Here is a 12,778-nt window from a genome sequence, read left to right as displayed (position 1 = left end):
ACTAGAAAGGCTCAAAACATAAATTTTGCATCAGCTGAATATTTTTAACTGAACAAATCAATAGCTTGAAAATTAAAGGATAGCATATATGTAGGATTAAAGTTTTCAAAATATGAAATACTAGTGAAATTATAAGCAAAACTCAATTGATTTAGGGATATCACCAAAGCTTTGGGAAATTAGTGGTATTGAGTAGATCTTTATCAGTCGTGTTGGCACAAGTAGCCCTGCCCTTGGTGCTGGTTGGTGGAGAAGGGAGGTGGCAGACTGCAGCAGCTGCCCATCTGGATAGTGAGAGATTGCACGCTACCTTCATCTCTGCTCACTGCTTGCAGTGCAGGTCAACCTGCTGATAAGGTATGTGGCAAAGAATGCAAATACCCAGACAGCATATCTGGCCTAGCCATGCTTAATCTCTTCTATGAATATTATGATTCTTTGACTTACTGACTTGGTAAAATTTTACTGTGGTAAGATCATCTTATTGTCTTTCAAAGTAGCAAGATATTTTCACCATATTCTCATTATGGAAAAAATCTGGTCTCATGCTTTAACAAAACTGAGACATTGTTTAACTCTTTTGCTTTTCTGTTATGGTATAAGGTCAGAGTAGGGATCATTTTGAGATTATTTTCTAATTCCAATATAAAATTGTAGTAATTGCTCTTAGACCAAGAAATCTGTTCTTGATATCATCAGAATTAAAGAGAAGAATTTAGCTGGTATTGTTCTGCTATAAGACATGGTTCTGCAAAAAGTTACATGTGTTAGAAATTGGCTATTATCTGGATATAAGTGGAAGATTGAAAGTTGTCTTCATTATATGTCACGTCCTTTTACAATTCTCACAGTCTGTATAAAAGTCATATACTCAGTGAAAAGTGTGATAGAACAACAACAACAAAAAATTACCCAACCAAAACAGATGCTTCAGGAGTTTCAGTACCTTTTAGATAGGTTAATTGAAAATTGTTTATTAGTTATTTTAATACCTTAACAGTTAAATGGGTCATAAAACTATCCACAGATTTAGGATGGAAGGGACTTTTGAAGATCTCTAGACCAATCTCCTGCTCAAAGAAGGGTGTGGTGGTTTATCTTAGCCCAGAACATCAGCAAGGTATCTTTAACATCTAAGAGAAATTTAAACCCCTCAGAAGCTGTTGTGGTAGGCTTGAAGAAGTGTCTGAAGGGTGGGGAGTGGCACAAAAATGGCTCTTGTGTGTCCTGAGTGAAAGTTCTGGAAGTTTTTCATCAAATTCAGCAGAGCCAATCTCTGATGGCTCTGAAAGTAATGGACATGCTGCTGGCCAAGTGTGGGCCAATTAGAGGTGCTAGTTACGCCTCTGTGAAAACATATTTAAGAAAAAATCAAAACAATGTGAGCACACACTTCTTTTTTAGTTACAGGAGGAGGAGGAAGAAGTAAAAATATGTGAAGGGGGAACAACATGGAGACACCAAGGTTAGTGGAGAAGGTGGGGGAGGAGGTGCTCCAGGTTCCAGAGCTGAAATCCCTCTGCTAGCTGTGGTGAAGACTATGGGGGCAGCAGGTGGTCCCCCTGCAGCCCATGGAGTCCACGGGGGGTGCAGAAATCCACCCACAGCTCACGCCAGAGGAGCAGGTGGATGCCTGGAAGAAGCTGTGATGCAGTGAGAGTCTCATATAAAGAGTTAAAGCTGCAAAGGCCCTGCAAAGGAGAGAAAGGCCTTGCTCCTGGAATAGAAGCAGCCTGGCCTCAGCTTGAGAGAGTCTGCACCCTATAGACAAGAGGACTCATGTTGCAGCAGAATGCGGGCGAGATGTTGCTCGTGAGATTGGATCCATGCCAAAGAAGTTCCCAGAAACCTGTCTCTCGTGGGAGGGGCCCTGTGGCTAAGTAGAGGACCCCTCTCCCTAATGGACTGACCAAAGAAAAAACCCCTTACCCTGCCCGTATTGTTAGTTAGAAAGAGAGAGGGGGGTGAGCGGAGAACGGCTTCTTTAGAGGGAGGGGGGGAGAGCAGAGAAACTGTCTAGAGGGAGAGAGAATAAGCAGTAATAAACAGTATTTGTAATAGAAGAATTGTGATGATGAATAAATTTATGGACTTGCTCTATGAACTAAGAAAATACCCCACACCCTGCCCCCCTACCCGAGCTGTTGGTTAGAAGGAAGGAGGGGGGTGAATAGGAAATAGCTGCTTAAGAGGGAGGGGGATGAGTGAACAAATAGTGTATGAAAAGCTTATTTTTACCTCTCATTTATCCTCCGACTCTGTTAGGTAATTAAATCACTTTACAACTTTAAGTTTGGAGCCTCTCTGCACTTTCTTCTGTGTGTCCTGCCATCAGTGTCCTATCTTACTTAACTCATAAAATTAGTGTGTTTAACAGTTTTTTCTTTCCCCTCTCCTGCACGTCTGTGGCAGGAGAAAGCCGGGGTGCCTGGCGTTTAGTCAGAGTCAAACCCTGACAAAGGGCCAACTTCAAAATTGCATCACGTTGCTCAGGGACATGCTAAGTTTCAAAAATCTTCAGGGAGGGAGATCTCACAACCTTTTAGGGCAACTTGTCCCAGGGCTTAACCACAAGGTTACAAGAATGAATATTTTTCCCTATGTTCAGTTGAAATTTCCTTTCTTATAGTTCTTGAACCTCTGAATAGAGCCTGGCTCTATCTTCTTTGTAGCTAGTGAAAGACTGCCAGAAGATCCCTTCCTAGACCTTTCTTCTCCAGGCTAAACAAACCTAGGTCTTTCAGCCTCTCCCTCTCTCTCATGTCCTCCAGTCCTCAGCTATCTTAGTTGCCCTCTGCTGGGCTCACTTCCATTTTGTTAGTAGCTCTCCTTTAGCTCTGAAAATCCACATTTGCTGCACACATACACAGGGCTATAGGGTTAGGTTCTGATACTGTGTTACAGCACGATTATTGTCAGGCTGTTACATAATCAAATACATTAGACTTACCTAGCCAGGCAAAAAATTAATAATTATAAGTTCTGAAATAATGGGATTAATTCCCATAGAAAATGTGGGTTCTCTGTTTTACAGTAAAACTAGGATAGAGAATGCATTAAAAGAAAGATGTTGAGAAACACTATAAAATTGATTGGGGAATGAAATGAAGAACTATTTACAGTCTTTTTTCATCTTTTTAAAATCACGTTCTGTCTCTGTAATACTCTTGTGATCTCTTGCATTAAGCCAAGGCCATTCAGCCCTCCATTGACCTCTAACTCAAGTCCACCACCTGCAGCTCCTTTGGCACATGCAGAGAGCGTTTCCTCAATATCCTCTTTTGCTTCCCTCAGTGCAGCAAATGTACCTACAGTTGGTAAGTTAACCATTTTAATTAATTTTAGAAACTGTAACATTCTGCCACTGAGTTCCACCTGTTAGGAAAACCATTCCTTGGAGTTAGCTGTTCCATATGTGAATTCAGTCTAGGTACTTCAAGCATTCTTTGCAATACCTGCTTCTAAATGACCTAAGAGACAAGACAGTGGATTTGGCTAGATTAGACCATAGATCCAATTATGGCATGTTCTCTAGTGAAATATTTTTCAAAATTAAAATATTCCATGAATTTGTTTTTGGTGTGCTGTCTATTCATCAAGCACAATGTTATGTATTTGTTCAGATGTTATCATACATGGACACAAATATTTTGGTATACTGATAAATTTGAATTTATATAAATGTTCAAAAATTGAGTTATTTTTATGTTATTTTTACTTTCTTTGTTATCCTGTAATTTCAGTTTGCAAAGAAATAAAATTAATGCATCTTTTTCTTCAAGTTAGTGAAGTATATAAGCTAAATAGAGGTGTTTACTGAAAGCAAAACAACCAACCAAACATTAAAGATGAAAAATCGGTCTTCCTGTGCTGTCACTAATTTCAGAAGAAATATAAGGAGACTTGTGGGACGGGAGAGGAGGATTATTTGTGGAGGGGACATTTTAACTTGTTTCTGTAGTAGATTTGAAGTATTTCATTCCTGAACACTATTACCACTTTAGTCCCAAGTAAAATTAGACTCTTGAATTAATGCTCAGGTATCTTTGAATGTTACTGATGCCAGGAATTCCTCACCCAGGCTCAGCACCTCAGAAGAGTATCTGCACAGCTTCTATTAGGAGTTCTGCATTGAAAGCAGTGCAGATGTTTCCACCCTTGCAGGACCAAAGATAGTAAGGTCTACCTAGTCTTAGCTGTTGCAGTGCTGGCACAGTTCAGTGTCCACCAGTTTCTCAAATGTTGAGAAGCATCATAGAAAGATAACTGATATTTTGGTTGCCAGAGTCCATCCAGGCTCACTTCCTCAGGCCACAGCACTGGTGCCAACGAACTAGAAATTGGTGGCAGCAGCATCAATAGCTCCAGCTGTGTGTGTTATTGGAGACAGTGACAGAGGGAAATTGTGAGGTGAGGGAGGAGGTAAGGAGGTATGCTCTGACACCAGGGTTTGACATGGTTATTAACCTGGCCTAGCAAAAATAAACAAGGCCAGTTTCACCTGCACTGTGCTCTCCACCTAGGGAAATTTGTCTCTAATCCGGGACAATGAATTAAATAGTCCTGTAGACCTGGAAAGGGCAGTGCAGATGGCATGAGGATATACTCTGCACTACTGTCTGTATTCTTTTTGGCTTTTACACAATCCAGTGTTTCTCTTACCCCATTCGTTCTGAATAATTGAGAGTTAACTATAATTATCTTGTTCCAAATGAACTTGTAGGCATGCATAATTGAATTTCTTTTATGCTTTAGCCTTGTTTTCATTTGCAATGGGTTTTTTTATTTATTAAATTGTTTAACATCTATAACATCTATTTTTTCTTGAAATGATTTGTTTTCTTGCCATGTTTTGTTTCATTTACATGTAATAGAGGATGATCTTTTGATTGGAACACTTCCTACAATTGAAAAGCTTTGTGAGACACCACCAGGTATTGTACTAGAAGCAGATTTACATGCTAACTAATCATCGTAATGCACTACAGTTAATAATATTGAATTTCTTTTGAAACAAATCTCTTCAGCTATTTCTGGTGTCTGGTAGATACAAGTAGCTTGAAAGCTCAAGTACATAACAAGTTATATGTCGCCAAATTCACCAAAACTTGATATAGCCACTTTTATACAACATAACTTCCATCTATTCCCCCCTCCCCCGCCAACAAGCTGAATATTGGTCTCTCTTGATTCTTCAGTTTGTCATTACTACTTTCTTGGAAGAAAAAATATTTTTACTTTGACAATCTTTATTTTCATAAGACAAGGAGATAAAACCATTTCTGTATTTCTAAATATCACAAGGCTTTGGAGATACAGATAACAAAGATAATATTTTAAAATACATTTCATTTTTATGGCAGCAGTTTAGCCAATATTAAAATTACCTGAATCATTGTTCCTAAACTGAACTAAACCAATTTGATCAAACTTTTATTTTCTCTTTTTATGGCCAATGATGCTGTCTTTTATTCTGCACTTTGGCAACCTTTTTGACTGTGTCAATGCAACTGTTTGCATGTTTGTGTCATTAACTGTTGTGTCAGCACAGCTGAAGGGCTGTTAACAGTGGTTGGGGCTGAGGCAGGTGACAGGGCATCAAAGCCAGATTTGCTGGTGCTGCTGAAGGTCCCAGAACTGGACCTGTGAGCTTTACTACAGCCTAAGATACCATGAGTCCACCTTGGCACAGCTCTGTGACATCCTGTCCTGAGAACTTGCAGCATGCATCTGATACAGGCTGTTTAACCAGTGGTACAAAAGAATTAGTAAGATGCTTTCCACTATGCTATTGCATTAATAAAAAGATAGAACTTCAAGTACTATCTTTTATAGTCAATACACATATAAAACACTACTGAAAAATAAAATCCCATGACAAATGGTTTTGTCAATTTGCATTTGACATTTCAGTCATTTCAAAAAGCCTTAGCTGAGGTCTGAATTACTTTTTATAGTTATGCATTGTAACTTTGTTGTGTAGGCAGAGACGTGTGAAGGCTGACACTGGCCTGGTAATTATTTTTCTTGTAAACGGATACATATTTTCAGGTACCTCCAAGGTACTCACAGAATGTTTACTATGTAAACATTAGAAAATTTTCAAAATATTTCTCCAACAATTTTTATTTGGGAATTGCAATCTTTGTTGGCTGAAATACTTGAATGTTCAACAGTTCACTTATGTGAGGTAATATTAATGTATGTGCATTTATGTTCATACATACCCCAACTGAATTTTTTCAATTTCTGTGACTATTTTATCATACATTTTTCCATACTATGAGCATACAGTAGGGACTTTAAAAAAAGTATTGTAAACATCTAATTTTCTTTGGATCTGTTGACTTCACTTTCATCAGTAGCCATTTTGATGCAGTGTTGCTCTGTCTCATCTGTATTTCCTCATGTCTCTCCATTTACAAAATATCATATTGATAGTCCTGTTTTTCTATGCTGCTAAGCAGTGTTTTGATGATGTGATTGTACTGTATTATGTTTATATTTTTCTATATGCTTTTCAAGTAATATTTCAGACTCTGCTGTGACCGTGATGGTAGTAACCTCTTGTAAAAATGGCAGGTGTAGTCAACCATTCTGAAATCTTTTGCTAAGCTTTTTGAATATTAAACTTATACACTGTATGTATTCTAGGTATTTCACGTGGTCCCAGCCCTGTCAGACTTGGAAACCAGGACATCATGCCAGTTGCAGTGGCCCTTACTGAATCTGTTAACGCCTACTTTAAAGGAGCAGATCCCACAAAGTTAGTTAAATAGTAAATTGTGTTGAATGTAATAAGTTACAATTAAAAAACACACTGGTTGTACTTTTAATATTTTGGGGGGATATATATATATATATATATACATTAGAAGGTGGATTCACAGGGTTTTTCTCCCCTGATATAAGTGACATCAGTGATTTATCAATTTCTATTGGCCTGCATCTGACTAGTTCATATATACCTGCTTTACAAAAATGTGTTCAGTGAGAAAAACAAAAATAAAAAGGGTTTCTACTATAGTCAGGTAGGTGCTGCATGTAAATTTGGACAGCTTAAAAGTACCTCATTCCCTCTGTCACATTGCTTGATATACTACTTAGGCCTTGCCTAAGCATAGTTCTGCTATATTTTCAAAGCCTGAAAAATAACCACCCATACTACTGTATGCTTAACCAGCTAAACATTTTTCTTATTTCATCTGACTTCCAAGTTGAAAGTGGTAATTCATTGTCATTGTGCCACTATGCCCTCATTTGAAATTGATTTTAGAATAATAGAATCATAGAGTTGTTAGGGTTGGAATGAATGCTATAGATCACAGAATCATAGAATATGCTGAGTTGGAAGGCACACATCAGGATAATCGAGTCCAACTCCTGGCCTTACACAGGACATCCCAAGAATCACACCATGTGCCTGAGAACATTTTCCAAACAATTCTTGAACTCTGGTAGGCTTGGTGCTGTGACCACTTCCCTGGGGAGCCTGTTCCAGTACCCAACCATCCTCTGGGTGAAGAACCTTTTCCTAATAGCCAACCTAAACCTCCCCTAACACAACTTGAGGCCATTCCCTCGGGTCCTGTCCTGGCATTGCTCCTCTACTTCCCCTCATGAGGATGTTGAAGACCACAATGTCTCCCCTCAGTCTCCTCCAGGCTGAACAGACCAAGTGACCTCAGCCGCTCCTCATATGGCTTCCCTTCTAGGTCCTTCACCATCTTTGTGGCCCTCCTTTGGACACTCTCTAATAGTTTCATGTCTTTCTTATATTGTGGCACCCAAAACTGCATGCAGGACTCAAGGTGAGGCCCCACCAGTGCAGAGCAGAGTGGGACAATCACCTTCCTTGACAGGCTGGAGATGCTGTGCCTGATGCACTCCAGGACACGGTTGCCCCTCCTGGCTGTCAGGGCACTGCTGAGTCACATTCAACTTGCCATCGACCAGAACCCCCAGGTCCTTTCCTGTGGTGCTGCTCTCCAACCTCTCATTCCCAAGTCCATACACGCAACCAGGGTTGCCCTGTCCCAAGTGCAGAATCTGGCACTTGCCCTTGTTAAACTTCATACAGTTGGTGATTGCCCATCTCTCTAATTTGTCAAGGTCTCTCTGCAGGGCCTCTCTGCCTTCCAGGGAGTTGACAGCTCTTCCCAATTTGGTATTGTTGGCAAATTTACTTAGTATTCCTTCGAGTCCTGTGTCCAAGTCATTAATGAAGATGTTGAAGATCATTGGGCCATGGACAGAGCCCTGTGGAACCCCACTAGTGACCAGTCACCAGTCTGATGTTACCCCATTCACTATAACCCTTTGTGCCTGACCCATGAGCCAGTTGCTCACCCATCACGTAACATGGCTATCCAGCTGTGTGCTGGACATTTTGTGCAGAAGGATTCTGTGAGAGACAGTATCAAAAGCTTTGCTGAAGTCCAAAAAGATTACATCTTCCGGCTTTCCTGGATCAACTAGGCGGGTTATCTTTTTGTAGAAGGAAATCAGGTTCGACAAGCAGGAATTTCCCCTCATGAAGATGTGCTGGCTGTGACTGATGACTGCGTTGTCCTCCAGGTGGTTTTCAATATCTCCCAGAATAATATTTTCCATGATTTTACCAGGTACTGAAGTGAGACCGACAGGCCTGGAGTTTCTGTGGTCCTCCTTCTTGCCCTTCTTGAAAATCGGGACAGCGCTATCTAGCTTCCAGTCAGCTGGGACCTCTCCAGATTTCCAAGACTGCTCAAAAATCATTGAGAGAGGCTTTGCCATGACATCAGCCATTGAGGATTCTCAGATGAATCCCATCAGGCCCTATAGATTTGTAGGGATCCACCTGGAGCAGCAGATCCCGCTTAAGTTCAGAGTCGGCTGGGAGTTGATCATTCTTGCAGTCATAGTCCTCCAGCTCAGGGCACTGAGACCTCCTTGGTCCATCACCAGTGTTTTAAGCATTAAACACCTCTGCCTTGTCCATGTCCCATCTTCATCCTGTAATGGGACGATGTTATTTCTGCACTCTTTTGCCATTAATATATTTGAAAAAACTGATCATCTAGTTTCAACTCCCCTGCCATGGGCAGAGACATCTTCCACTAGACCAGGTTACTCAGAGCCCCATCCAGCCTGGCCTTTAACACCTTCAGGGATGAGGAGTCCACAACCTCTCTAGACAACCTGTTTCAGTGCCTCACCACCCTCACAGTAAAGAATTTCTTCCTAATATCTAATCTAAACCTACCCTCCTTCCGCTTAAGACCATTTCCCTTTGTCCTCTTAATACATGGTCTTGCAAAAAGTTCCTCTCTAGCTCTCTTGGAACCCCTTTAGGTACTGGAAGGTGCTATAAGGTTTCTCCAGAGCCGTCTCTTCTCCAGGCTGAACAGCCCCAGCTCTCAGCCTGTCTTCATAGCAAAGGTGCTACGGCCCTCAGAGGATTTCCTCTGGGCTTGCTCCAACAGGTCCACATCTTTCTTGTGTTGGGGGCCACAGAACTGCATGCAATACTCAGGTGGGGGTCTCACAAGAGTGGAGCAGAAGGGCAGAATCACCTCCCTTGACCTGCTGGTCATGCCTCTTGATGCAGCCCGGGATACAGTTGGCTTTCTGGGCTGCAAGTGCACACTGACGAGACGGCCAATTTTCTGCTTTGAAATCAGCTCATCAGATTGTAAAAGTATGATTGATTTAAAATTAGTATTAAAACTAAGCAGTTAATGAGTTGCAATAAAATTGATATTTTCATTCTCTTCTAGATGTATTGTGAAGATCACTGGTGATATGACATTATCATTCCCAAGTGGGATTATTAAAGTCTTTACCAGCAACCCATCTCCAGCAGTGCTCTGCTTCAGGGTAAAAAACACAAGCAAACTAGACCAGATTCTTCCAAATGCACAACTTGTATACAGGTTTTGTATTTTTATTTAATATAATAGAAAAGTACATGAATTTTAAAATGTGGATTTTTGCTTATGTAAATCAGAATTCTCTACAGTCTTGATTTGCTTATACATAACTTAATTTCCTGAACTAATCTTCTTTAGCTCAGTTTCTTTTCACTGCTACCATTAAAAATTTCAGTGATTGTTGGACTTGAAGCTTATGCTGAATATAACAGGAAACATAAAAATAGTTTTCAGTTTTAGCTGTGTTTTACACACATTTTATAAATAAAATGGTTCAATAAACTATTTAAAAACAACAAAACAAAAAAACATTTTTCTAATCAAACTATATTGTTGCAGTGGCTTTAGCTCAGCTGAGTGTCCCTAGCAGTGGCATTGCCCCACGGGACGAGTCATGGGAATAAAGCAGCCCTAAAGGGGGTGCTCCCAGAGAGCCTTGAAGTAAAGCTATTGGCCCAGCTCATCTCCCCTCCCATATTAATTCTAGAAAGTTCTCCTTTGTCTGCCTTTGCCGTGTTCTCTGATTAGAAAATTTAAAGTTCTGTATCCTCCCCCCTTGTTCCCCCATAAGATCAAGTTATTGTCAATCCAGAGTTCTATGTACCCCGTTGGTTCTTTCGGTTTCTCCCCTCCCTTTTTCCCCCGCTATATTAGCCGCGACGCAACGAAGAAACCCCGCTTCAAGCTCGCCGATCCAGCCCTATTCCTTCCCCCCTCCATCTCCCCTTACCTTTTAATAAATCCCCTGGACCGCCGGGCTGACTGCCTGCATCTCCTGTGTCTGCTTTCGATCTCTGGTTTGCACCGCTCCTCCGGGAGCTCTGCCGAGCTCCGGGCCGCCCCGCTTCCGCCCGGGAGCGGGCTGCCTCGCCGGGCTCCGCTTAAGCAGCCAACCCGATCCCGAACTGAGTTTGGGGGTCCAGGACCCCTTTACTATATGAACAATATAACTAATATAATTAAAAAGAAAAATTGTGAAAAATAGGACACATTGTCATATGGATTTCTATATACAGTAATAACAATGATTTCATTTGTCAGTTATTAGTGTATGTTTTAAGCTGTATCATTTCTATGGTAGATCAGATCCATTATATAACTGTATCTCTCAAGTGTATAGCAGCATGCTTAGGAGAATTCTTAAGAAGAAAAGCTGCTGACTGAGTAGAATAATAGAGTAATTGTTTGGACATCTTTTCCAAAAAAAAAAAAAAAAGATATCTGTTTCAGCTGAGCACTTTCCATTTCATTTATTGGAAAAATTAATTATTTGAAACAGTCAAACCACATGTATCTATTCTTTTGTATTAATTTTATTGTGATAATTCATACTTAATGTAAGAAATGATTCATACAAAATTGAATTTCTCGTTGTTTGACATGACAGTTTATAACTGAAATGTTAGCAGAGCTGTATCTGACAGTGAATTATACTGAAAAATTATATTTTGGAAAAAAGTGAAAATGTCTAGTATTCTTGTCTGAGTACTGTAACACTTCACCTCTAATTAGAAAGGATACATGTACTGGATATTTATGAAGTTAAACCCATATGGTAATAATCTGACATTTCATCATATACTGCAATGACTATCATTTGCTTAGTATTTATAGAGATCAAACTTTTTAATGTGACTGCTACTTGTGGAGACATCAGAATTTCTGAAGGAGGAAACAGGAGGATTTTGCTATTGGTTTCATTTGTTTACATTTTGGAAGGCCTCTGTTATAAGTGTTTATCTATATATTTTACTGAAAATGGAAATTGCATGAATGACAACACTGTATTGAGAACCAAATTCTAAGTAAATTGGACAGGCTACTGGTATGCAAATCACTGTTCTGGCACATTCAATCCATTGCAGTCATATTTTCTGTGTTCCAGGTGCTTCTTTTCAGCTTTCATTCTGCATGTCTCCCTGGGGATTGATGCAGTTCCTCTATGTATCCACAAATGATCTGTGGAACTCTGATTCTTAAGTGATTTGAAATTTGCTTCTGAATCAGTTTTCTTAAAAGCTTCATCCTTATTAAAAAATAAACCTGATGTCACCAGAACTGAAAAAATTCTTGAGTTGCAAAACACCTTTTCATGCTCCAGTAGTTCCCAAACAGGATTTTGCTTCCATAGTCATGTGCACTCTTAGCTACATATATAAATGATATAATTGTTACTAAGATTAAATGTAGCTATCTGAGAAACTTAACTGAAAAAAATTTTGGAAGCTTACATTCTATAAATATGTGAAAGTGGGGTAACACATACAACACAAATTTTAATTCAATGCATTTGTGAAGCTGTCATAACAAAAGCTAATTATGATTCTAGGATTTATTCCAAATTGGATCACACTCCTCTTCAAACACCACTTTAATTCCCACCTCCCACACATTCCCATGGCACCTGACTGTATTAAAATTGTGTTTTATTAAATGTAAAATCTAAATTTGGCATTCACTCCATCTTGTGAAGCAGATCATCCGTGGAGGAAACTCACTGCTCAACAATCTGGAAGGAGAAGTTTTACCAGCTACAACAAGCAGTTAATTTATCTTAATATTTAGGAAGATACAATTATGTGTTATAAAGCATTAGAAAAAATTCTTGCCTGGAATAGTGAAGAAGGGGAAATATCTAGTCCTAATTTTTAGACATAAGAAATAATAAAACTCAGTGTTGATTTTTGATTCCTACCTTTCTTTTTCTTTGTAGTGATCAGTCACAAAGTGACTCTAGTACTAAGGATTTTTGGATGAACATGCAAGCCATAACTGTCTACCTCAAGAGATTATCAGAGCACAATCCATCTGCATCCTATTATAATGTGGATGTTTTAAAGTATCAGGTAAACACTTTTTTCCCTTTG

The 12,778-nt window shown here is 39.6% G+C and overlaps 1 protein-coding gene across 1 annotated transcript in view; it reads left to right on the top strand.

The window, feature by feature from the left end:
* LOC146425424 (F-BAR domain only protein 2-like) overlaps positions 1-12,778 on the top strand; it is a 148,282-nt gene that overhangs the window by 125,712 nt on the left and 9,792 nt on the right. Inside the window, exons 18-22 of the mRNA XM_085041582.1 lie at positions 3,188-3,317; positions 4,875-4,934; positions 6,655-6,766; positions 9,759-9,914; positions 12,625-12,757. Coding sequence (XP_084897708.1) covers positions 3,188-3,317; positions 4,875-4,934; positions 6,655-6,766; positions 9,759-9,914; positions 12,625-12,757 — 591 coding nt within the window. The remainder of the gene's footprint in view (positions 1-3,187; positions 3,318-4,874; positions 4,935-6,654; positions 6,767-9,758; positions 9,915-12,624; positions 12,758-12,778) is intronic.

The sequence above is a fragment of the Lichenostomus cassidix genome, chromosome W, assembly GCF_008360975.1.
Source record: "Lichenostomus cassidix isolate B80296 chromosome W, HeHo_3.0, whole genome shotgun sequence".
Taxonomy (NCBI): Eukaryota; Metazoa; Chordata; class Aves; order Passeriformes; family Meliphagidae; genus Lichenostomus; species Lichenostomus cassidix.
Note: the sequence above shows the minus strand (reverse complement) of the source record. Positions and strands in the feature narration are given on the sequence as shown.